The sequence below is a fragment of the Caretta caretta genome, chromosome 1 (genome assembly GCF_965140235.1).
Source record: "Caretta caretta isolate rCarCar2 chromosome 1, rCarCar1.hap1, whole genome shotgun sequence".
NCBI lineage: Eukaryota > Metazoa > Chordata > Testudines > Cheloniidae > Caretta > Caretta caretta.
In genome coordinates this window covers 130983094-131009324 of record NC_134206.1, presented here as the reverse complement: position 1 = coordinate 131009324, position 26231 = coordinate 130983094, and the positions used below count along the sequence as shown (strand labels likewise).

The window sequence follows — 26231 nt, the reverse complement described above, 5'->3', positions numbered from 1 at the left end:
GTAAAACGTCTCCCTTCTGCAGGCCAAGAATTCATAGATTCCAAGGCCAGAATGGACCACTGTGATCTTTTGGTCTGTCCTCCTGTATATCACAGGCAATAGAGCTTACCCAAAATAACTCCCAGAGCATATATTTTAGAAAAAAAAAAAGCATCCTGTCTTAATTCTATGAGCATACATTGGCTAAAGCTCATCAAAAGTTTTCCATCAAAACTATTTTTGATTTATGGACTAGGTGAATTTTTGGAAAATTGATTTATGGACTAGGAGAATTTTTCCTCATAAAAATGTCTGCTTTCTGCAGAAAATGTTGATGTTTTGTTGAAAAACTGAACACATTTCAGCTGAAAAAAATTATACATCAATGCTTTGGAAATATGCCACGATGCCTTGGGAGTGATAACTCAAATGCATCATGTAATTCAGATTCTACTCAATAGGCCAGGTTCTCTAGATGGACTACACTTCCCATTTGTCTTATAGGTTCTTGTGGGAGGGGACAATCTGGGTCCTTGGTTCTCATTTTCTCTCTCTTATCTCTGTCTGCCCATGTTTATATTGGCTTATTTTTTTTTTTTTTTACTAATTCTGTAAAATGCTGGATAAACTTTATGAGCAAAAAAATCCCTAAAGAAAAATGTTTTTTATAAGCGATCAATTTATTGCAAGGTATAGAATATCACTCTTATCCTTATGACTTGTTGGACTTTGCTAGAATATAAGCCAAGTCTCCTGTTAACAGAATCTTTCTTACTGTAGCTACAAATTATTTAGGAGACTCTTTTAAGTCAAATTAAAAATTTTTAGAGCATGTCAACATTTAAAGTTCAAGAGAAAACAAACCAATTTCAACTTGAATTTCAAGGTCAGTTATTTGTTGTTTAGGTTTATGATACTGTCTCACCTATGCTCTGTACTGGCAAATCATTAAGGGCTATCTATAGTAGGCAAGCCCCAATATTAAGTGATGTTTTAAAAGTTTCCCCAACATTTCTAATACAATATTGTTTGTCCTTTAGTTAAATACTTCTACTAGGCAGATGATTTGTTTTGTATTGGATTTTTATCTGTTCAGCTCTAATTAAGTCCAGATACTCAAAGGTATTTAGGTGCCTCACTCACATTATTTCAGTAGGTGTTTGAGGATCTGGGCCTGGGAGATTATTTGGGAAAGAAGAATTCACAAAATAAAGACTGTTACCATAAACTGGGAATAACACAATTTCTCATATATTCTTCCCATTACTTAAAAAATAGATTTTCAGCTGTTAGTATCAGAGATAACTTAAATTGCATAAAGAAAAGGAGTACTTGTGGCATCTTAGAGACTAACCAATTTATTTGAGCATAAGCTTTCGTGAGCTACAGCTTACTTCATCGGACGCATACTGTTTCCACAAATACAGAAGATGTTTTTATACACACAAATCATGAAAAAATGGGTGTTTATCACTACAAAAGGTTTTCTCTCCCCCCACCCCACTCTCCTGCTGGTAATAGCTTATGTAAAGTGATCACTCTCCTTACAATGTGTATGATAATCAAGGTGGGCCATTTCCAGCACAAATCCAGGGTTTAACAAGAACGTCTGAGGAACCGGGGGGGGGGGGGGGAGGGGGAGGGAGAGGTTAGGAAAACAAGGGGAAATAGGTTACCTTGCATAATGACTTAGCCACTCCCAGTCTCTATTCAAGCCTAAGGTAATTGTATCCAATTTGCAAATGAATTCCAATTCAGCAGTCTCTCGCTGGAGTCTGGATTTGAAGTTTTTCTGTTTGTAATATCGCAACTTTCATGTCTGTAATCGCGTGACCAGAGAGACTGAAGTGTTCTCCGACTGGTTTATGAATGTTATAATTCTTGACATCTGATATTTGTCCATTTATTCTTTTACGTAGAGACTGTCCAGTTTGACCAATGTACATGGCAGAGGGGCATAGATGGCACATGATGGCATATATCACATTGGTAGATGTGCAGGTGAACGAGCCTCTGATAGTGTGGCTGATGTTATTAGGCCCTGTGATGGTGTCCCCTGAATAGATATGTGGGCACAGTTGGCAACGGGCTTTGTTGCAAGGATAGGTTCCTGGGTTAGTGGTTCTGTTGTGTGGTATGTGGTTGCTGGTGAGTATTCGCTTCAGGTTGGGGGGCTGTCTGTAGGCAAGGACTGGCCTGTCTCCCAAGATTTGTGAGAGTGTTGGGTCATCCTTCAGGATAGGTTGTAGATCCTTAATAATGCATTGGAGGGGTTTTAGTTGGGGGCTGAAGGTGACGGCTAGTGGCGTTCTGTTATTTTCTTTGTTAGGCCTGTCCTGTAGTAGGTTACTTCTGGGAACTCTTCTGGCTCTATCAATCTGTTTCTTCACTTCCGCAGGTGGGTACTGTAGTTGTAAGAATACTTGATAGAGATCTTGTAGGTGTTTGTCTCTGTCGAGGGGTTGGAGCAAATGCGGTTGTATCGCAGAGCTTGGCTGTAGACAATGGATCGTGTGGTGTGGTCAGGGTGAAAGCTGGAGGCATATAGGTAGGGATAGCGGTCAGTAGGTTTCTGGTATAGGGTGGCGTTTATGTGACCATGGTTTATTAGCACTGTAGTGTCCGGGAAGTGGATCTCTTGTGTGGACTGGACCAGGCTGAGGTTGATGGTGGGATGGACATTGTTGAAATCATGGTGGAATTCCTCAAGAGCTTCTTTTCCATGGGTCCAGATGATGAAGATGTCATCAATATAGAGCAAGTAGAGTAGGGGCGTTAGGGGACGAGAGCTGAGGAAGCGTTGTTCTAAGTCAGCCATAAAAATGTTGGCATACTGTGGGGCCATGCGCGAACCTTAAATTGCATACAAACTGTCAGTTTCTAACAACACAGCAGTGCTAGATTTACACCAGTACCATTAAAGGTGACCATCACCACATCCATAACAAAGGCTTATTTTCATGGGATGACAGTTGTAAAAGAATAATATTTAAAAAAGCCACTGTGACAAAGATCTAACTTTCATGAAGAGGTACACTCAAAATCATTCACTGGTTTTGTTACCCAGGGTTTTGCTGAACCCAAAGCTCTTGGTAACTTTACTCTTTGCAAGGCGGTGGCAGGAAATAAATCAATGGGGACACAGCCATCTGGCTGATAGATAGTTGATACAAACAGGCAAACAAAAGTGCTTTACTTTAGTTAGTCTCCAACACTTACACACATCTGCAACAGGTTAGTAGAGTACCCCAAATTACCCCCAGATTCATATTCACCCAGGGTCTTGAGGATGTCTCACGTGGATAACTGTAGACGTCCGGTGGCCAGCCTTGTGTCTGCAGGGAAACTTGACAGGTGTCCAAGTGTCCATTGAGATCAGATTTCTTCTCTTTTTATATCCAATTTGTTAGTATTACATAGCTTATTTATCAACAAAAAAAAAATGGCTGAGCAGAAGCTAAATTAAGTATGCAGTTTTCCAGTCTGTAGTGTGTTGCTTTCCACCAGGTAACCAGCTTTATTTCACTCAGCAATAGTTAACTATTGCCAGACTTTCCATCTTGCAAGACCACATGCTTCAGAAAAAGCTCAAGTCAGGAGGGCACAGGGTCATGTTTGCTCCTTGTGGTCACTCACTCTCACCCCTTGATCCCCCCCCATCCTGGTCTGTTAATTGCACTAAGGTTTCAGAAAGGCTCTTCTAGCTGCTTTCAGCAATAAACATAACATTTGGTATTCCAGCTGTGGGCAGTGGTTTAGGTATGTTACAGGGTTAACAAAATTTCCTCTTTACAGTTTGCAGCTCAAATTGACAAGCTCTGACTGACAGCTGTCTGTCAGGTGGAGAGGAGTCTTGCCTATTAATATCCTTTGATCTTTTAAAGACAGTCTTTATCTCATGCCAAGCCTCTTTGAGGAGAATACTGACTGCTTCTACTGCAACCTTGAAAATGGAATGGCATCTCAGCTAGTAGGTGGGAGGGCGATTTGACAATAACAATTTAACTCCTTTTTTATTAACTGGAGCACTTCCGTTAAATCTCCTTTGAAAATGTATTGCCGCTATCCTGTATGCACACTAAGAGAGAGCTTTCAGTTTCAACATATCTAAGTTTCTTTTGCTGAAAGTACAGCAGGAAATGTTTATGTTGACATGAAACATGCAATCATTCCAATTCAGTAAAGAAAAGTCATGTAAATATGTCATTAGACATTCTTAAATATATACTTAACTATTCGTGATATTATCTACATATTTATTTTATTCTCTCTGTTGTAGGGCCTGATTCTTATTGACACTAAGGTCTCTTTAGTCTGCTCTAGTTCTTCATGTGGGTGTAAGTTGTACCCCTACTTTATAGCCTACTTTTACCTTAGTAAAAAATGAGATTCAGCTCCATAATTCCTCCCCCCCCGCCATTTATTGCCTTGTGAATGCTACAGAAAGCAATCTACCTGTCTTTTCTTTACTTCTTTTTGTGCATCAGTATCATTGATTGTCACCACAAATATGCCCAGTAGTAATGCCACTGTAGTAGAACAGCAAGTGGGGCTCACACTTTGTAAGTGTGAGTGTGATTCAAAACTGGCAAATTAATATAAATAGGACATCACAGGGCTCCATTTTTATTTCCTCACTATGACTTCCAAATCAACTTGCAATCTGAAAGACAAGCTACAAACTTTCCAGCTGATGCAGCATATTAAAAATATTGCTGTCCAAATTTTGCCACACAGTTACATATATTCAAAATCATTGGACCAGATCCTCAGTTTGTGTACATCAGTATAATTCCATTGATTTTGATAGAGCAACATGATTTACGCCAGCTGAAAATCTGACCAAATGTATACCTATGGTGTCATAAATATAAAGGGAAGGGTAAACACCTTTAAATCCCTCCTGGCCAGAGAAAAAAACCCTTTCACCTGTAAAGGGTTAAGAAGCTAAGACAACCTCGCTGGCACCTGACCAAAAGGACCAATGAGGAGACAAGATAATTTCAAAGCTGGAGGGGGGCGGGAAACAAAGGGTTCGCTGTCTGTGTGTTGTCTTTTGCCGGGACCAGAGCAGGAATGCAGGCCAGAACTCCTGTAAAAGGTTAATAAGCAATCTAGTTAGATATGCATTAGATTCTGTTTTGTTTAAATGGCTGATAAAATAAGTTGTGCTGAATGGAATGTATATTCCTATTATTGTGTCTTTTTGTAACTTAAGGTTTTGCCTAGAGGGATTCTCTATGTTTTGAATCTGATTACCCTGTAAGGTATTTACCATCCTGATTTTACAGAGGTGATTCTTTTACTTTTTCTTTAATTAAAATTCTTCTTTTAAGAATCTGATTGCTTTTTTATTGTTCTTAAGATCCAAGGGTTTGGGTCTGTGTTCACCTATGCAAATTGGTGAGGATTTTTATCAAGCCTTCCCCAGGAAAGGGGGTGTAGGACTTGGGGGGATTTTGGTGGGGAAAGACATTTCCAAGCGGGCTCTTTTTATATATTTGTTAGACGCTTGGTGGTGGCAGCAATAAAGTCCAGGGGCAAAAGGTAAAATAGTTTGTACCTTGGGGAAGTTTTAACCTAAGCTGGTAAAAATAAGCTTAGGGTTTTTTTCATGCAGGTCCTCACATCTGTACCCTAGAGTTCAGAGTGAGGAAGGAACATTGACATACGGCATCAAACATAAGTGACTGAGAAGCAATCTGGTAGGCAGGAATTTCAAGATATTCTGGGCATAAACAGTTAACAGTATATCTGTACCTATGGATGCAAATCTAACTGGTATTTTGTGGTAACTAATTCTCTGCTTGGAACTCCCTCTCTCCTTTTTTCACAAAACATTCTTCTCCCCATTTAAACCTCTTTAAAATTAATCTCATCAGTGAATTATTTCCATGCTTATTCGCTACGGCTACCTGCACCCACTTCAAGATCGGACTATCACTCTTTGCCTGTACCGATTGTACAAATTTCATTTAGGTCTCAATCTTGCTCCTTTACCAGTAAATGGCAAAACTTGCATTGACTTCATGGAAGCAGGATAAGCTCCTTAGCCCTGGTCTACACTAGGACTTTAGGTCGAATTTAGCAGCGTTAAATTGACTTAAACCTGCACCCGTCCACACAATGAAGCCCTTTATTTCGACTTAAAGGGCTCTTAAAATCGATTTCCTTACTCCACCCCTGACAAGTGGATTAGCGCTTAAATCGACGTTGCCGGCTCGAATTTGGGGTACTGTGGACACAATTCGATGGTATTGGCCTCCGGGAGCTATCCCAGAGTGCTCCATTATGACCGCTCTGGACAGCACTCTCAACTCAGATGCACTGGCCAGGTAGACAGGAAAAGAACCGCGAACTTTTGAATCTCATTTCCTGTTTGGCCAGCGTGGCAAGCTGCAGGTGACCATGCAGAGCTCATCAGCACAGGTGACCATGATGGAGTCCCAGAATCGCAAAAGAGCTCCAGCATGGACCGAACGGGAGGTACGGGATCTGATCGCTGTTTGGGGAGAGGAATCCGTGCTATCAGAACTCCGTTCCAGTTTTCGAAATGCCAAAACCTTTCTGAAAATCTCCCAGGGCATGAAGGACAGAGGCCATAACAGGGACCCGAAGCAGTGCCGTGTGAAACTGAAGGAGCTGAGGCAAGCCTACCAGAAAACCAGAGAGGCGAACAGCCGCTCTGGGTCAGAGCCCCAAACATGCCGCTTCTATGATGAGCTGCATGCCATTTTAGGGGGTTCAGCCACCACTACCCCAGCCGTGTTGTTTGACTCCTTCAATGGAGATGGAGGCAATACGGAAGTAGGTTTTGGGGACGAAGAAGATGATGATGAGGAGGTTGTAGATAGCTCACAGCAAGCAAGCGGAGAAACCGGTTTTCCCGACAGCCAGGAACTGTTTCTCACCCTAGACCTGGAGCCAGTACCCCCCGAACCCACCCAAGGCTGCCTCCTGGACTCAGCAGGCGGAGAAGGGACCTCTGGTGAGTGTACCTTTTAAAATGCTATACATGGTTTAAAAGCAAGCATGTGAAAGGATTACTTTGCCCTAGCATTTGCGGTTCTGCCTTTGCAAAAGGTTTCTGGGGAGGGCAGCCTTATTTCGTCCTTCATGGTAGGACACTTTACCACTCCAGGCCAGTAACACGTACTCGGGAATCACTGTAGAACAAAGCATTGCAGTGTATGTTTGCTGGCATTCAACCAAAATCCGTTCACGCGGTGGGAGGAGGCAAAATGCGACCTTGTAACGAAAGCACATGTGCTATGTATGTAATGTTAACAGCAAGGTTTACCCTGAAAGAGTGTAGCGACTGTTTTATAAAATGTGTCTTTTTAAATACCGCTGTCCCTTTTTTTTTTCTCCACCAGCTGCATGTGTTTCAATGATCACAGGATCTTCTCCTTCCCAGAGGCTAGTGAAGCTTAGAAAGAAAAAAAAACGCACTCGCGATGAAATGTTCTCCGAGCTCATGCTGTCCTCCCACACTGACAGAGCACAGACGAATGCGTGGAGGCAAATAATGTCAGAGTGCAGGAAAGCACAAAATGACCGGGAGGAGAGGTGGAGGGCTGAAGAGAGTAAGTGGCGGGCTGAAGACAGGGCTGAAGCTCAAAGGTGGCGGCAGCGTGATGAGAGGAGGCAGGATTCAATGCTGAGGCTGCTGCAGGACCAAACCAGTATGCTCCAGTGTATGGTTGAGCTGCAGCAAAGGCAGCTGGAGCACAGACTGCCACTGCAGCCCCTCTGTAACCAACCGCCCTCCTCCCCAAGTTCCATAGCCTCCACACCCAGACGCCCAAGAACGCGGTGGGGGGGCCTCCGGCCAACCAGCCACTCCACCACAGAGGACTGCCCAAAAAAAAGAAGGCTGTCATTCAATAAATTTTAAAGTTGTAAACTTTTAAAGTGCTGTGCTTAAAGTGCTGTGTGGCATTTTCCTTCCCTCCTCCACCACCCCTCCTGGGATACCTTGGTAGTCATCCCCCTATTTGTGTGATGAATGAATAACGAATGCATGACTGTGAAGCAGCAATGACTTTATTGGCTCTGCAAGCAATGATTAAAGGGAGGAGGGGAGGGTGGTTAGCTTACAGGGAAGTAGAGTGAACCAAGGGGCGGGGGGGTTCATCAAGGAGAAACAAACAGAACTTTAACACCGTAGCCTGGCCAGTCATGAAACTGGTTTTCAAAGCTTCTCTGATGCGTACCGCACCCTCCTGTGCTCTTCTAACCGCCCTGGTGTCTGGCTGCGCGTAACCAGCAGCTAGGCGATTTGCCTCAACCTCCCACCCCGCCATAAACGTCTCCCCCTTACTCTCACAGATATTGTGGAGCACACAGCAAGCAGTAATAACAGTGGGAATATTGGTTTCGCGGAGGTTTAAGAGAGTCAGTAAACTGCGCCAGCACGCCTTTAAACGTCCAAATGCACATTCTACCACCATTCTGCACTTGCTCAGCCTGTAGTTGAACAGCTCCTGACTACTGTCCAGGCTGCCTGTGTACGGCTTCATGAGCCATGACATTAAGGGGTAGGCTGGGTCCCCAAGGATACATATAGGCATTTCAACATCCCCAACAGTTATTTTCTGGTCTGGGAATAAAGTCCCTTCCTGCAGCTTTTGAAACAGACCAGAGTTCCTGAAGATGCGAGCATCATGCACCTTTCCCGGCCATCCCACGTTGATGTTGGTGAAACGTCCCTTGTGATCCACCAGAGCTTGCAGCACTATCGAAAAGTACCCCTTGCGGTTTATGTACTCGGCGGCTTGGTGCTCCGGTGCCAAGATAGGGATATGGGTTCCGTCTATAGCCCCACCACAGTTAGGGAATCCCATTGCAGCAAAGCCATCCACTATGACCTGCACATTTCCCAGGGTCACTACCCTTGATATCAGCAGATCTTTGATTGTGTGGGCTACTTGCATCACAGCAGCCCCCACAGTAGATTTGCCCACTCCAAATTGATTCCCAACTGACCGGTAGCTGTCTGGCGTTGCAAGCTTCCACAGGGCTATCGCCACTCGCTTCTCAACTGTGAGGGCTGCTCTCATCTTGGTATTCATGCGCTTCAGGGCAGGGGAAAGCAAGTCACAAAGTTCCATGAAAGTGCCCCTACGCATGCGAAAGTTTCGCAGCCACTGGGAATCGTCCCAGACCTGCAACACTATGCGGTCCCACCAGTCTGTGCTTGTTTCCCGAGCCCAGAATCGGCGTTCCACAGCATGAACCTGCCCCATTAGCACCATGATGCATGCATTGGCAGGGCCCATGCTTTCAGAGAAATCTGTGTCCATGTCCTGATCACTCATGGGACCGCGCTGACGTCGCCTCCTCGCCCGGTATCACGTTGCCATGTTCTGGTGCTGCATATACTGCTGAATAATGCGTGTGGTGGTTAATGTGCTCCTAATTGCCAAAGTGACTGAGCGGGCTCCATGCTTGCCGTGGTATGGCGTCTGCACAGGTAACTCAGGAAAAAAGGCGCAAAATGATTGTCTGCCCTTGCTTTCACGGGGGGGGGGGGGGGGGGAGGGAACGGGGGGCTGACGATATGTACCCAGAACCACCCGCGACAATGTTTTAGCCCCATCAGGCATTGGGATCTCAACCCAGAATTCCAATGGGCAGCGGAGACTGCGGGAACTGTGGGATAGCTACCCGCAGTGCAACGCTCCGGAATTCGACGCTTGCCTCGGTACTGTGGAAGCGCTCCGCCGAGTTAATGCACTTAATGCACTTAGAGCATTTTCTGTGGGGACACACACACTCGAATATATAAAACCGATTTCTAAAAAAACGACTTCTATAAATTCGACTTAATTTCGTAGTGTAGACATACCCTTAGATTGGGTCTTTGTGTCAGAAATTCATTTTTCTTGTACACTTTCATTGTGCTTAAAAACCTGGCTGTTTTCTTCAAAATCTTTCTGATTTTTAAAAGATATGATCTAAAATAAGCTAAACATCTCACACTTGCAATATTTTGACCAGAAAAAGGAAGTGTGGAACATTTTGGGGGGGCTTATAAAAAAACAGTGGTGTGAGTGAGTAAATGGGAAACTTGGCTGTGACTAGGAAGATATTTTAAACTAGGATGTGTCTTTGTTATCTCTGCCTATGTTAAATGATTTTTCCAAGCAGTCACATTGCCAATATGTTTTTGATATCTACAATTTAATACCCATGTCAGTTTTAAATGCTTACGATACACAGTATTCATACACACCGTTATACTTTCCTTGCAGTTTATGGGCATATATGCAGACTTTTCCCCCACCAAAAAAAAAAAAAAAAATGAATGATTCTTTCTGGCAAAAAGAACATTTAAGATTCCTTATCCACCCACAGTTTTTTTGTAACTGAAAAACCAAACATGCATGGAACCCAATACAGAAATACAGATCCAATGCTTGTTACAACTGCTCCATTTATAATGCAATCTGTCACTAGCAAACTGTGTCACAGATCTAGCTTGCTGACAAAATGATTCCTAAATTATTATTAATTATTATTAATGATGATGATTATTATTATTATTAACAGGTTCACCCACAGAGTGTAAGAAGCTGTGCAAACACAAGAGTGCATGGTTCCTTCCTTAAATAACTTACACTCTGAAACAACAAAACAGAAGAGGGCAGACGGAAGGGGCAAACATACAAGTAAAGTGCTCAACTGGTGCTCAATCAGATATTAATTCGTCAGGTTTTTTAAACTGTACAGATACATTCATATGTATACAATTTTTAAACTATATCCAAGTACATGAGTGTCTTGCCTTAATCAGCTAGTTAGTTTCTTTGGGAGTCATGAAAAGCATCTGATTTCAGAGTTCTTTAAATTCTAGAATTAAGAACATAGTAATTTTTGGTACAAAATGAGACCTGTACAGTATGCCTGGTGCCTGCTTTTAAGCCTTGGTGAAACATCAAAAAGCTTTAACTCACAGCTGTACTAAATAGGATGAGAGCTAAACTGGTGTATGCTATAAATGTGTTTCAGGGCTTTGACTACGCAAATTGTGACTGGAATAGAATAGGATAAAAGGTAATTTCTTTTAATGATATGTTTATTAGCTGTCACCACAGACTTCAGAGAATTATGGTTATACAATCCATGACGTTAGAGCAGAGGTTTCATCTGTATCTGCATGAAAAATGCTTAAGTAGCATTATTACCATAACTCTCAGTTATGAGCCAATTTTAACTATGCAAATATAATTTTTCCAAAAGTCTGATTTCACTTGTTTTTTCCATGATGGTAGTCAGCCATGTGAGTTTAGTAGAGAGAGGTATACTGAAAAAACATGGAGGTGCTTTTACTCTGCCAATTCCAAAGAAGTTTAAAATATGCCTCGGACATTTTGAAATTTTGGATTGCACCAGAGCATTTACTAAACGACGTGCTGATGAGGCATAAGGAAGGTTGAGATTCTTTCTTACTAAAGGTCTGGAACAGGTCAGGGGCAATAAACAAAAATTCATAGAAGCCTGTTATTTCAGCAGACGGGCTTTGAAACTCAATCTGCTCCAGGCCCCTGCTGCTCCAGCTCCAGGGGTGCTGACCCAACTTCAGCTCCAGGGGCACTCCAGCTCCAGGGGGGGTCGCTGCTCCAAACGTCCAGGGACTACTGCTCCAGTGGTCAGCACACTGCCCAGCTGCTCCAGCGGGCCCAGGACTGAATTCTGGCTGCTGCCCTGGCAACCCAGGTGACAGCTGCTGGCTGCTGTTCTGCCGGCCCCAGAGACCACTGCTCCAGCTGCCCTGGGGCTGATCACTGGCTGCTGCTCCGACGGCACCGGGGACCGCTTCTCTGGCAGTTAGTCCACTGCCCAGCTGCTCCAGCAGCCTCAGGGATGAACTCCAGCATTTGTTCCGGCAGGCCGGAGACCACCGCTCCTGACCACCAGCCCCTGGAACTGCTTCTCTGGCAACCCGGGGACCACTGCTCTGGCAGCCCCACGGACCACTGCTCCAGCGGCCCCAGCACTGACTGCTGGCCACTGCTCCAGCTCTGCTGCTGCTCCTGCAGCAGTGACTGACAGCTGCTGCTCCAGCCCCATTGGACTGACCCAACCCCAACTGCTGCTTCAGCCCTGGGGCTGGTGCTCCAGCTCTGCCCCAGAAGAAGTCATGGAGGTCCTGGAAAATCACAGAATCAGTGACCTCTGTGACAGAATTGTATCCTTAGGCATAAGTGATAACTGCACTGAACTTAGCATTGCAGAGACAAGGTGGCTGAGGTAATATTGTTTATTGAATCAACTTCTGTTGGTGAGAAAGATAAGCTTTTGAGCTTACACAGAGTTCTTAAGGTCTGGAAAATGTACTCAAAGCGTCACAGATAAATACAAAGGTGGAGCAGACTGTTTAGCACAGTGGTTCTCAAAGCCTGTCCGCTGCTTGTTCAGGGAAAGCCCCTGGAAGGCCGGGCCAGTTTGTTTACCTGCCGCGTCCGCAGATTCGGCCGATCACGGCTCCCACTGGCCACAGTTCGCCGCTCCAGGCCAATGGGGGCTGCAAGAAGGACGGCCAGCACATCCCTCGGCCCGTGCTGCTTCCCGCAGCCCCATTGGCCTGGAACGGTGAACCGCGGCCAGTGGGAGCTGCGATCGGCCGAACCTGTAGATGTGGCAAGTAAACAAACCGGCCCGGCCTGCCAGGGGCTTTCCCTGAACAAGCAGCGGACCGGCTTTGAGAACCACTGGTTTAGCATAAGTAGTTAAACGTATTTCAAGGGACCATTCAAGGTGAAGTAGCCAATTAACACCTCTCCAGTCGCAGGGGGGATTTTGGGGGGGGGGGGGAGCGGAGGGGGTGTTAATGGGTGATATCCTGTTGTAATAAGACATAAATTCAGTGTCTACTCAGTGCATGATTTTTAGTATGTAGCAAAGTTATGAATTTAAGCTCCCAGACCTGACTTTTGAGAGTTGTGCAGGTTTCCACTGAGATGAGGACTGAGAGGTCAGATATAGAGTGATCACTTTGTGAAAAGTGTTTACCCACAGGAGAGATATTTTTTTGTTTTGGGCTTTTATCATTTTCCTGTGTGAGTTCATTCTAGAGCATAGTGATTATCTGGTTTCACCCACATAGTTGCTATTGGGGCATTTAGTGCACCATATGAGGTACACCACATGTTGTGATAGGCATGTGTAGGACCCATGGATCTTGAAAGGTGTATTGTCGGGGAGTGTTGATCTAGAAATAGTGGGGCTATGTCTACAGGTTTTGCATCTGTTATTCTGGCAGGATCTGGTGTCACTTTGAGTTGGTGTGCCCTGGTCTGAGGGGTGCTTGCTTCTGATGGTGAGGTTGGAGAGGTTGAGGGGTGATGTGAAGGCCAGAAGTGGGGGGTCATGAAAGATTTCTTTCGGGATGTGGTCCCCAATGAGTATGGGTTTTAATTGTTTAATGATTCCTTGCATGGGTTTCTGTTCCACTTTGCATTTAGCTGTGACACTGTGGATACACTGTGGATCAACATGGCTACAACACTGCATTGAACTTAACATGAAATAATTAGAATCCATTACTATTATACTTCCAAATATAATATAATGCCTCATGTATATTTTGATAGGTTTATACCGTATGTATATAAACCTGCTCTTGGGGAAAATGATAATTAGAATTAATATAATATGAAGTGAACTGACCTGCCTCTATATAATTGGCATCAGCAACAAAATTAGTATTTGTTTTCATACACTGGTTCTGACACTATCTAATTGCACCTAGAGTCATAGGGTTTAAGGCCAGAACATAATTTACCCTAAATACTCTAAATAATGTGCTATTAATTCCAACTTAACATCTTTTTGTCTGGGAATTATATTGAGAATATCAGACCAGATCCTTAATTTATCAGTTTAGCTCCAATGAAATCAACAAAGCTATGCCAAGTTAGACCAACTTATGATCTGGATTTCTCTTCTCTGGCAGTTCTAAACACTAGTATGAAATATAATGCAATACAACTTCAATTACATTTATGAATGGTGTCTCCCCAAAATTAAGGCACCCCAAATCATTATTTTCTCTTAAAAGTTTAGACCACAGAAGTCTAATTTAATGGATGTACCCAAAAGGCCACATACAACCAACACTTTTCCAGGCCAGCATGCTCAGAGATCACATATCTAGAACTGTGCTAACTTATCTAACATTGCATTTTCGAATACTGAGAACACTTTGAATCACATTTCAAAAGATGTTCAGTTTCAGCAACAATTTATTAAGTCACACTGAACTTATAAAGAAGAATACAGGACCCAACCTTATATTTACTGCTTAGTGGAATGTTACCTATGAAGGTATCTTGTTATTTTTAAACATGAAAATATAAACAATATAACTGATATCAGTGAGAGTTAGGCACCTAAATACCTTTGAGAATCTGGGCCGTTGGCACTTTGGAGCCAAAAGCTCACTGAAAGTCAGTCACGTCTAAAAATGAGATTTAGGTTCCTTAATCAGTTAAGGTATTACAATGCTGAAAAGAGCAACACATAAATACCTTTTAAAATCTGGGTCTTTGTATTTTGCCTGGGAAAAACAATTATGCCTCTAACACAAAATACTGAAGAGATTATGGAGGACAGTGAGATGAGTCTCCCAGATGTGCACCTACATTTCTTAGCCTGTCATATGTATCCAATTGTTAAATGGTTCACTTTCATTAAAGATAAGATTCCTGGTGACCTGTTAAATCTAGAGAAAAATGATAGTATTACCATAATGACCCTGTTTCCTTCATTCAACAGTCTATACATATATATATATATATTTAAGCCGTACTATGGCAGTAAAATGCTGGCATGAAGTCATAACATGACTAAACCAACCTACCTTCCTATAAACTGTACAGCTTCTTCCGTCAATCTTTGAGTAAGGTTCTTATAGGACAGTGGCTGCTGGATAATCTGGTGGTTCCTCATCAAAAAGCAGTTTAGATATGGAAAAGTATAAAAGAAAATGAGCAAAAGTCCAAATAAAACTGTGGATATTAAAAAAAAGTAGCGCAGTGCTCCACGGGGTATTCTGAGGAGGTCAATATAATGCAGCACCTCCAAAGAGATTAGGGTGATGCCGATGAGCTGAAGTGGAGTGGCAAGATATGCTCGAATCCCTGCCACAAACACGCTGCCTTCCCCTGGTTTGCAGTCCCTAAGACTGGTCACGGTGAGCCCATAGAAGTAATCAAATCCATGATTGAGGGGGTGATGACAGAAGTCATCCCTGCTGTTACAGTTCATCCCAAGATGCCACTTTCCTATAAGGAAACAAGCACATACAACATTTATGCAGTTTAATAGCCCCATTTGTAGTATATGCCCCTCTGCATAAGGGAAACTGCCACCTTAGGACTGGCATTTCTCCCTCATTTATTATGTGGATGCTTATCGCTCTCCCACCCCTTGTTTATACCTTCATCCTCAAAGACTTTGCATCATGTCTGAAGCTCCTTAGGTGACCATTAGGTGGGCTTGAGAGACTACTGCAGAGCAACAGACCAATAACAGTTAGTTAGCTTTGAAAATGTACACTCTGTTCATGCGTAGCTAAGGCCCCTTAAGCGAATACTTATTTATATTAGCTCCTGGTGAAATAGTCTCTACCAGTTTTCCAAAAAGTCTCTTTGTGGATTTGTTGCAACTGTTAATCATTGTGATCTATCAGGTAAATAATTTCCATTGAATTTATTTCTAAAACACAGTAACTGGAGCTGTTCCAGACAGGTAGATATTTAAAATATACTAAGTATTTATTTATACAAGGGATCATACGGGTCTTTAAAATGCCAGTCACTGACTATATTTGCATGAAAGATTCCTTCTCCTGATCTTTTTTTAAAAAGTAAATAAATAAACAAATAACAAAATTCATACATACACATCCCTTAAGTTCATTTTCTTTGCATTTAAGTGATACAGAATGATTTTTTTCCCATAAGCCTGAGCGCTGGTCAAGATAGGAACAGAGTGGACCAGATTCTGTTCTAAGATACAATGCTCTGCTTTATGTGTAAATTCCATTCATGCCAAATTAGAACCTTTATTTATAAAGATAACTCTTCAGGACAAGTACTATTCCTTGCTTTGTGTCTATACAGTGTCTAGCACAATTTACCTCCATTCTTGGTTGGGGCCACGAGGTGTTATGTAATACAATAATGGGTCATAAACAACAGCATCGCCTGCAGACTTACATTGATATAGCTGAACAGAATCTTAACCAATCATTAGACAGGGCTAATGTATGCTTTAAACCTGTAATGTATGCTTTGATTTAATGTATGCTTTTATTCCTGTAACTTTAATGATTTGCATCTAATAGTTGTCAGGAACAAGAACAACAAAATTTTAAGTAGTGTATTCCAGTGATCCAGTACATGGCAGTTTAAGTCAAATATCATAAAATGATCTGTAAATTCACAGCAGTGTAAGTTGTGATCTTTAAAAAAAATTGTTCTAGACAGGATTCCAGCATTCTCTCCATACAAGCATCGTTGGCTGTCCCTCAATATGAAGATGATGTCTGCCAGAAGGAAAAGTCATTGATCAGACTTAAGATGGCTGAGGAGTCCAATCCCTGCTCTACAGGTTTTTCCACATGTGACAGGTGGTTGCTTGGAGAGAGCACAATTGTTAGCCGGGATGCTGTACACTTTCCTTCATCCTCTGTTCTCTCTCAGACTCTTGAACAAGGTGATTCTCTTCAAAACAGGTTAAGGCTTGATGTATGATGCAATGCCATTGCAGTCTATTGCCAGCCAGCTCTTCCCAGTTCATGAAATCAATGCATACCTTCTTAAGATATACTTTCAGGGAGTCCGTGTAGCATTTCCTCTGTTCCCCAAGGGTCTTCTTACCATGACTAAGTTGAGAAAAGAGGACTTGCTTCAGAAGATGAGCGTCAGCCATCCATACACAATGACCAGCCCAGCGAATTTGATGTTACATAATCTTCGCCTCAACACTGGTGATGTTACCTGCAGAGAAAACACTGGCAGTGGTGCGATGGTCTTCCTATCTGATATGGAGAATCTACCTAAGCTAGCACGCTTGGTACCACTCCAGATGCTTAAGATAGCTTCAGTCTGTCACCCATGTCTCACACCCATAAAAAAGAGTGGGGATGACTACTGCATTGTAGGCTAGGATCTTAGTTTCCATTAGCAGATCTCTGTCAATAAAGACACAATGGAGCAACTTTCTGAAGAATGCACTGGCACAACGGATCCTATGTTCAATCTCCACATCAAGATTGGCTGTCTGAAAGAGGTGGCTATCAAGGTAAGGGAAATGCTCAGCATTTTCTAGGGGTTCACCACTGATGACAATTTGTGGGAAAAGGTGGGCAATTTGTGCTGGGGCAGGCTGATGGAGCACCTTAGTCTTCACACTGTTGAGGGAAAGTCCTAGACTATGATAGGTGCCTGAGAAAAGATCTAGGGTGGATTGCAAATCATTGTCCTAGGCAGGATTCCAGCACTGTCTCCATACAAGCACATATGAGAGAACAGAAGATAGGTGGAACTTCTCTCCTCCTTCCACATCACACAACTTCTGAATTTGCACGAAGTAAAACTGTCCCTGATGTTGATAATTCATGAGCCTCAGATATAGGTGCATGTCCATCCTGTTTTTCCCATTCCCAACAGCACTAAAGATTAGACCTGACCAGAAGACAGAAATTCCATTTCATGACAACTTTTGTGGTTTTGATATTTGTTTTCCGTCCAACATGCAATAAACCTTCTGAACGTTTTCACAAAATGAAATTGTGTCAAAACAGCTATTTTTCTGTTCTGGTCCTTATCTCTCTCTGGTCAGAAGTGATGAGATAATCTTGGATCTCAGAAACCTTCTAGATGAAAACTTCATCAGAATCAATGTCTCTGTGAAATGTTTCCGTGAAACAGCATTTTTTGACAAAATTACAAAATTTTGCCAAAAATGTTCCAACCAGCTCTATTATATACCCTCCAAAGAGCATAGCACCATCAAACATCCAAAACAGGGTGAGGTAAGCACAAGACTAGGGTTTAGTTTTCTTTGCACACCAACTGGTAGTCTTAGGCCAGCGCTAGGAGGAGCATGTGCTGCAACTCATAGGAGAAATTACCATCAGGGTCGGGGTGTGGGAAGCCTGGCCTCGTGATTAGTGTCTGGCATGAGTCAAAGGGCCAGGAGCCAACTATCAGGAATCAGGCCAGGCTCGAACACCAGGAGATCAAAAATGAGAGACAAACTGGAAGGCAGAGATAAAGAGTCAGTTATCAAGAGGTAAGAATCAGAAGGCGGGAACAGATAAACACCAGACCAGCAGTCCTAGACAGGGTAAAGCTCAGTTGTACAGACAACTTCCTGTTTCTTCCTCTGGCTTAAATAAAGGCTGCAGCCCAGTCAGGAGCCTTGCACCGCTCCCAATCAGAGTGTAGGTCAGAGCTTATGCCCCACTTGGGCTTCATGGACCCTGGTCTCAGCTGCAGTCTGTGAGCTGCCAAGTAGAGGACCAGAGTGTGATAACTCCAGGCACCTGGGTTTGAGACCCATAGGGCCTGACAATTACAGGCATTGCTCACAGTGCTTGCCCCAGTGAACTGGAGGCATTTATGGCTCCCACACTCAATATGTCACAAGTGATTTCCCTTGCTATCAGGATAGTCCCCTCAACCCTCAAAGGCACACAGTTCTCTATAGACAGAATGTCTTTGGTCACTACTGCTGTGGACCAATACATGTACTTTAACAGGACAAGTTACAAAAACCACACTATGGCCCAATGTATTGAATTTCTCGATATTGTCACAGTGGCATATGGGCCTAAGATTGAAATTGTGAAGCTCTGCATTTCACTTCTAGCTAGTAGAGCAGCGGTGGGCAAACATTTTGGCCTGAGGGCCACATCTGGGTTGTGAAACGGTATGGAGAGCCAGGTAGGGAAGGCTGTGCCTCTGCACAGATATGGCCCATGGGCCATAGTTTGCCCACCTCTGGGTTATAGGCTCAGATGCCAGCTTGCCAGCTCAAGATTCTTTGATCATTCCACAGCTGAGCTGCATTCAATGGGACCACATACAACTCCGATCTATGGAGTGACCAAAGGATATTTGCCACTTAAGTGTATATGTTGCCTTCTGGAGGTGATGGGGGAGGGGGGTAGCAAGGAGGTATAAAACTGTACATATAAAATATATTTATAGATTAAAAAAAGCAAGAAAATGTGTGCATCAAAGATAAAAGAAAAAAGAAAGAGATGGAAAAGAAAAATACAAGAGAGTAAGAAAAGCAGAGAGAAAAGGAATGAGACACAATGGACTAAAACACAGTGGCAGTACAACTTCTTGGTGCAAGGAAACATGGAGATATTAATCTGTCACTTGTGGAGGTTGTGACAATAAATGTTTGGGAACCACTGAGTTAGACTGACCCAAGCAAAGTCTCCCTGACCTGCCAAGATGACATGATGAGAATATCAGCAGGCAGAGAAGGGCATGTTGGGCAGTGAAATCTGTCTTCTGCAATTTAAATCTACAGTATTTCCCTTTTTCATTTACATATGCTCTTTCCTTAGTTTGAAGACTCTTCTTGATTTTCTGAAGGCTTCATTATGCTTTAAATGTATGGTAATATTGCATCTTATGGTTTCGGAACTTATCATTTAGACACTTGGAGGAAATCCCTCATTATAACATCATGTTGATCTTCTGGTGATCTACATGGAAGGCTGTCATGTCACAGTGAAAGTAGTGAAGAAGAGTAAGCATTATGTAAGTCAGCCTCCAGAAAATAAGCTACAGTAAATGTGGCTGCTTATTACAAACAGAAAAATGAATTGTTTGCAGCCTTAAATTGTATACAGACTGCAGGGAATCAAACTGTGTTAAACTTTTATGGTGACTCTGTGAATTATATTAATGTTACTGTATTTGCAGCGTAGCTTGTATTAAACAACACTGCTGACATTTTCCTGTTCTGAATTTGTCAGAACATACCACTTTGTTTTGAAGAGTTTGACAAGGATTTATTATTTTATTCCTTTAAAAGCTGGAATACATTTAAGCCTGATTTTTAGAGGTACTAAGAACCCACAACTCAAAATGATGTCAAGTAACCTCTAAAAATCAGGCCCTAGATGTCTACTTGGGAACCTAAAAAGGGAGGTATCCAGATTAGTAGACACCTTTGAAAATGATGCTGTTAATGACTGGCCTGTAGATAACAAATACTTAAATCACAATAGAACTTCATTTGTGATCAGCTCACAGAAACCTCCCAACACAAGCAATATGAAGTGTCTCACTGCCCAAATTAGGAAAGCACGTCACAGTATTTAAATGCAATACACTTAAATACAATAAAATATTACTATAACCCTAAACGGTCTCTATTTGTCCAAACATATTAGTACTGGTTATGTAATCGCCATAATAGCATTGGTTAAGTAGCTGGTGTGCAGTGACTACTGTTACTTTGTGTTACTGTCTGTTTATTGCAACTGCTTGTCACATTTTAAACTTAGATTGTAAGTTCTTTGGGGCCTTCTTTTGTTCTGTGTCTGTACACCGCATTACACAACGGGGCCCTGACCCATGTTTGAGACCTTATGCATTATGTCAATACAGATCAATAAGAAGACATATCTAAATTATTAGTGCTTCACATATGCACAAATTTTCTCTGAATGTGTTGTAGTTCTCGTGAGCTAAAAGTATTACAGGAGTAAACTCATTGCATTGTGGAAGAAAACAACTTTGTGTGACTGATATAATACTACTTGCACTGTAGAAAGTGCACTTTTTATTTAAATGAATAATAAAACATATGCTATTATATAACATAGTTGTTGCTGTACATATATCAACAGTCGTACCTATAAGAGCTGTAGAATAGCCTTTCTGCTTCAAAAGCTTCACAAAAGTTATTTCTTCAGGGGGAAGTCCACCAGAAGAGGCAGAAAACAAGAAGACACCAATGTTTGACAATGCAGCCATTCCTAAATAAAAAAAAAAAAAGAGAGAGACTTTTTTTAAAAAGTGGTGTCACTAGAATGACATTTTCCCACCAGCAGCTATAGCACCAAATGGCAGGGAATTGTCTGTTTCTGCTGAATCATGTCATTTTTCCACTTTTATGCAAAGCTGAGAAGTAGAGATGGAGAAAAATCTCAAATTACTGTGGGCCCTGCCAAACAGACAGAAAATTTCTGTGGTCATTACTATGACATATCTGTACTTCTGAGAGCAGAATTTGGGATTGCACGATTTAATATTTCTTCTTTCCTTAAAAGTCAGGGACCACAGGGTAATGGTTAGAGTGGACCAACAGTCAACACTCCAAGGTTCTATTTCCAGATCTGACTCTCTGTATGAATTTGGGCAACTCACTCAACATCTCTTTGCCTCATTTTACTCACCTGTAAAACTATTAATACCATCTACCTCTCGGTTATGTTGTTAGGCTTGGTTAATTGACATTTCTGAAGTGTATTTTTGAAATCCTCAGAGCAAGGCACTAAGGGTGGGATACACAAAAGTACTAAGTCCCAGTTTTGGCTCCACTGCGATCCACAAAACTCTTGCCGAACTCTGTAGATGCCCAAACTTGCTCATCACCTATGTTTTGCAGCGTAGGAGTTCCCCAAGCATTTACTTTTCTGCCTCTGGGCATGTGCACTGCTGCCTCACTTTAGGTGTCCAGATGACTATCTCCTGCCTAAGCCCCAGAGCGATTCACAAGCTGGGGAAAGACAGGCATTCAACTGCATAAATTTTGTGCTTGGCGCAATCCAGTAGGTGTGCTCAGAGTGCATATACTGGATTGGGTCCCATTCAAAGTCCTTGAGGAAGAGCAGGAGTTGCTGCCCACCTTATAACTTTCAGCCCAGTGGTTAGCACACTCACGTGGGATACAGGAGACCCAGGTTCAATTCCCCCTACATCAGAGTATCCCATAGCTCAGTGCAGTAATTAATTTGTAATTGAAAGAGGTGCCAGGGCTCAGGCAATTTTTTTTACATTTATAACTGACATAGCAAGCCCAGAGGTGCCAGGGCTGAGCCCTGGCAAGCCGTGGCATGAATTAAGCACTGGCTCCGTGGTTAGAGCACTTTTCTGCCACCACTTCCCTGCCTCCATCTCCCCCGCAATCCGTGTTTTGTGTGGGAAAAAAGCAGGCACCTAACTCATTCCCTCACTAATGCCTTAGATGTAGGGTGACGAGATGTCCTGTTTTTAAAGGGACAGTCCCATTTTTGGGGACTTTTTCTTATATAGATGCCTATTACTCCCCATCCCGTCCTGTTTTTTCACAGTTGCTATCTGGTCACCCTACTTAGATGCCTAAACCATCTGACTCCAGGGGGCGGGTTCCCATTTGGGGATTGCTAAGCAGAGCAAGGTGTCTTTCTGCAGCCTGAACCTAGGCACCTATCTCTGAGAACACACCCATCTGGTCAGCATCTCCCATTGGCTAGTTTAGGTGGGTCCCCACCTAGTGTGCTGGCTTCTGTGGACCACGTTCTTAGGAGCTCCCCATTCATTATATAGGGATCCTAGGCACCTAGCTCAGCTTGGTGGATCACAGTCTTGTTCCTGTGATATTCTAGGCACATAAACATGCTCATTGTTGCTTCATGGATCCCACCATATATATGTAATTGTAGCAGCAAGAAATGGAAAAGACCTATTGGACCAAATCTTCAAAGAGATCTCAACCTTACTTTCAACTTAGCCCTCAGTTTCGCACCCACAATCAACATGCTCAAAAGATAGGTAGTTGTGTTCTCTACAAAAATACTTTATTTATTTTATTTGAAGACATATTTAGATATCTCAGGTCAGGTCCTCAGTTAGGGTATAAATCAATGTAGCTCCATTAAGGTTATTGGGGCCATACTATTTTACACCAGCTGGGGATTATTAATTAATTAATTATTATTAATTATTATTAGTTGTTGTTGTTGTTGTTATGCTATTACTTTTCTTCAGGTTTCTCCCTCCCATTAAATATCTGGGTTTTGGATTACTGTCCTTCAGATGTTTTAGCCTGAATTATTGCACGTTGAAACTCACTTTGTTATTTTCTGAACATGCTTCTGATATCTCAGGGTCCTTTGGTACTAGTTCTCTGTCTCCACTAGTATTTGCAATTAGTCTCCATTGAACAGCTTTTATAAATTAGACAGAAAAGAATGTTTACTCTTTCATTGATACATGAAGATATTAAAGATGACTTAGGGCAGGGCAATCAGTGAAACTTTCAGCTAAAAACAATGAATTTTTCAGAAAGTCAGAAATACATGAAAACAAGGGTCACAGTGGAAAGCTGTTTGCAATTTTAAATATAGCAGGTGCTATTGGTAACAAATACATATTAGCTTCCTTTACAAAATAAACTATGAATCAATCCAGCAGGTTACACTGACTGCTGCAGTTGCAGCTTGTTACTTGATTGGAATGAACATACAAGTATTAAGCAGGACCCTGAGACATGCTTTGCTTTCATTCTCAGAAGCAAGAACGGGAAATGCGTTATCACTAATGAACAAGCAATCTGATTAATATAACAATCCTTGCTAAAAAACACATTCGGGAATGTTAAGGTGTCATGGTGAAGCACCCACAGTCTTAGCCAAGCAAGAACTGCCAAAGTTAAAGTTGCATGCACTTGCATGATTCTTAAAATGAAGGAGGAGAGGAGGACTTGGCATGGATATGCTTGGTGGTGAAGATTTTTCACTCTCTTTTCCCAGGCACACAGCCTGGCTGGGCACTTGACTGAGTATCTGATCCAGTGATTATAAAGACACATGCAGCCAGTACCAGGGCAGAAGACAAAAAAATGCAAAATAGTTCCTGTCAGAGGCAAAACCATTCCACATAAATGGTAATGAAATATTAATGAATTTTACCTGATCTGACAGGGTATCGGCCTGTCAGAAAAGCTGCTCTGCTTGGGGTACACAGTGGAGATGCTGCTATGTGTTGGGTAAATTTCACTCCTCCTTTAGCTAGCTTGTCAATATTGGGGGTTCTAGGGAAAAAAATATAAACATATATAATAATTTCATATCGATTATCTGGAAATGGTCAAATTAAAGCTCATGGGATAAAATTTTCAAAAGTGCCTCAGTGTCTTAAGAATCTGATTTGCACTAACTTTCAAAGAAATTTAGGCTCCCAAGTCACTTAGGCATTTTTGAAAATGATGACCAAGGTCAACATATGGGTCTAGTGCAGGGGTGGGCAAAATTTTTGGCCGGAGGGCCACATCAGGGTTGCGAAACGGTATGGAGGGCCGGGTAGCGAAGGCTGTGCCTCCGGAAACAGCCTGCCCCCACCCCCTATCCGCTCCCTCTCACTTCCCATCCCCTGACTGCCCCCCTCAGAACTCCTGACCCATCCAACCCCCCACTCCTTGTCCCCTGACTGCCTCCTCCCGGGACCCCCGCCCCTATCCATCCCCCCCCGGGACCCCACCTCCTATCCAACCCCCCCTGCTCCTTGTCCCCTGACTGTCCCAACCACACCCCGCCCCGATAGGCCCCCCAAGACATCCAACACCCGCCCACTCCTTGTCCCCTGACCGCCCCCTCCCAGAACCCGCGTCCCTAACTGTCCCCCCAGGACCCCACCCCCTATCCAACCCCCCCGCTCCCTGTCTCCTGTCCGCCCCGCCTCCTGAACCACCACCCTATCCAACCGCCCCCTGACTACCTCCCGGGACCTCCTGCCCCTTAGCCAACCCTCCCTCCCCCCGCCCCCTTACCATGCCGCTCAGAGCGGCAGGATAGGCTTATTGGAAAGCCTTTGAGGTGTGCGGGCGTGAGGGAGGAGGGACAGCGGGCTGGGAGCTCAGCAGCCGGGAGGACGGTCCCACAGGCCAGATGTGGCCCGCGGGCCGTAGTTTGCCCACCTCTGGTCTATTGCAACTTTTACAATACACTAAATGCACAACCAGACATTTGATCTTGGAGTAGTATTCTGTTCACGTTTCACAAACCTTATTAAAACATTGACAATATGGTGTACCCAAATTATATGTATATGTTACATAGTGTCTTGTATATAATTAAAAACATATAGCTATAATTATGAGTTGTAGGAATTTAACATATTTCTGTTATTTTTCATATTATTAAAAAGCTCCAATTTTGTAATACTGTATTTCAATATAAATGTTCAGTGTTTACATATATATATAATCACTCATTTAACAGGAAAGGGCCTTTAAATTATATTTTACTCTACTCAATCATAGTTTTGATTCGCACACATGAAAAAACTCATGTAAATGTGGAGGCTTCGCCTATTTGCTTTTGGCACCAGTACCGAAACATCTTACCTAACCGGTGACAACAATCATGTTGGGAAGACATTTCTGAATTAGTCAGCTATATTAACATTTGCTTTAATGGATTTAATTAGCATGCCATAGTTAAAGATGAACTGCAGTAAATCAAATGCGTAATGACAAACTCTCCACAAAGTTAAAATTTTGAGACTACTTCAAAATATGTATACTTCTGAAATTATGTTAAAAGAAAATTATCATTAATTTTTCTTGCTTGGACCACAATCTTTTATTGATTTTTTCTGTTTGTGATGCAGCTTTTTGGAGGACTATGTATATTTACCTAAATTTCTTCCTATAACAGTAAAGACACAAAGAAAGCCAAATATAAGCAGTCCATACTGTAGAAACAGGATTGATCTTTCTGTACAAAAGAAACCGTGCTGAAGCTCTAACTGTATTTAAAAGTTTAAAATCTGTAAGCATGCACTATTCTCTATACACAGATATGGTACACTCTCCCCCTCCTCCAACTGTTTTATCAAACCTTAAAGTTTTGTTTCCATAACATCCCAGATCTCCAATGCCAAGGTCATCAACCATGATTAAAATAAAGTTGGGATTTGAAGTTTGGTAACTTTTGGCATTCTTTGTGGCATAGTGATAAAATAGTAGAAGTACGAGGATCCTCATCTTCTTCCTAGTGGTGGTGAACAAGTAAGAAATATTAAGGATAAAGACCAGTGTTTGTCTTCACAATGGTTACTCTAATTCAGCGCCATCATATCCCCACTTATTATAGTAAGAACAAAAGGTGAAGAAAGAGCAATTATTATGCCTTTTAAGTTGACTCATACTATCAAGGTAGAAAATTTGACCTTTTTCTTAAGTACATACTTTATTGTGTGTGTCAGGTGTTGGCCCCTCCCTCTCTA

General features: G+C 42.5%; 2 protein-coding genes across 9 annotated transcripts in view; one reads left to right on the top strand and one right to left on the bottom strand.

The window, feature by feature from the left end:
* STS (steroid sulfatase) overlaps nucleotides 1–26231 on the bottom strand; it is a 186951-nt gene that overhangs the window by 115088 nt on the left and 45632 nt on the right. For 7 of the 8 annotated variants that reach the window (XR_012669478.1, XM_075131164.1, XM_048860220.2 and 4 more), the window contains 4 exons: nucleotides 25844–25996; nucleotides 23915–24036; nucleotides 20876–20998; nucleotides 14846–15269 (listed from right to left, as the gene is read on the bottom strand). Coding sequence is in view for 7 of the 8 variants with exons in the window: in XM_075131164.1 (XP_074987265.1) it covers nucleotides 14846–15269; nucleotides 20876–20998; nucleotides 23915–24036; nucleotides 25844–25996 (822 nt within the window). In the remaining variant the exon portion in view is untranslated. The remainder of the gene's footprint in view (nucleotides 1–14845; nucleotides 15270–20875; nucleotides 20999–23914; nucleotides 24037–25843; nucleotides 25997–26231) is intronic. The other variant, XM_075131163.1, reaches the window with a different exon arrangement.
* Nucleotides 6116–7995, top strand: LOC125641003 (uncharacterized). The gene is made up of 2 exons (XM_048860285.2): nucleotides 6116–6967; nucleotides 7356–7995. Exons 1-2 carry the CDS (start codon nucleotides 6388–6390, stop codon nucleotides 7874–7876), a joined length of 1101 nt encoding a protein of 366 aa, XP_048716242.2. The 5' UTR covers nucleotides 6116–6387; the 3' UTR covers nucleotides 7877–7995.

What these genes read in the sequence shown, in the direction of transcription:
- LOC125641003 (XM_048860285.2), top strand. Translation starts at nt 6,388, where the DNA reads ATGCAGAGCTCATCAGCACAGGTGACCATGATGGAGTCCCAGAATCGC. An exon ending in AGGCGGAGAAGGGACCTCTG is followed by an intron (nt 6,968 to 7,355) that starts GTGAGTGTACCT and finishes TTTCTCCACCAG; the next exon opens with CTGCATGTGTTTCAATGATC.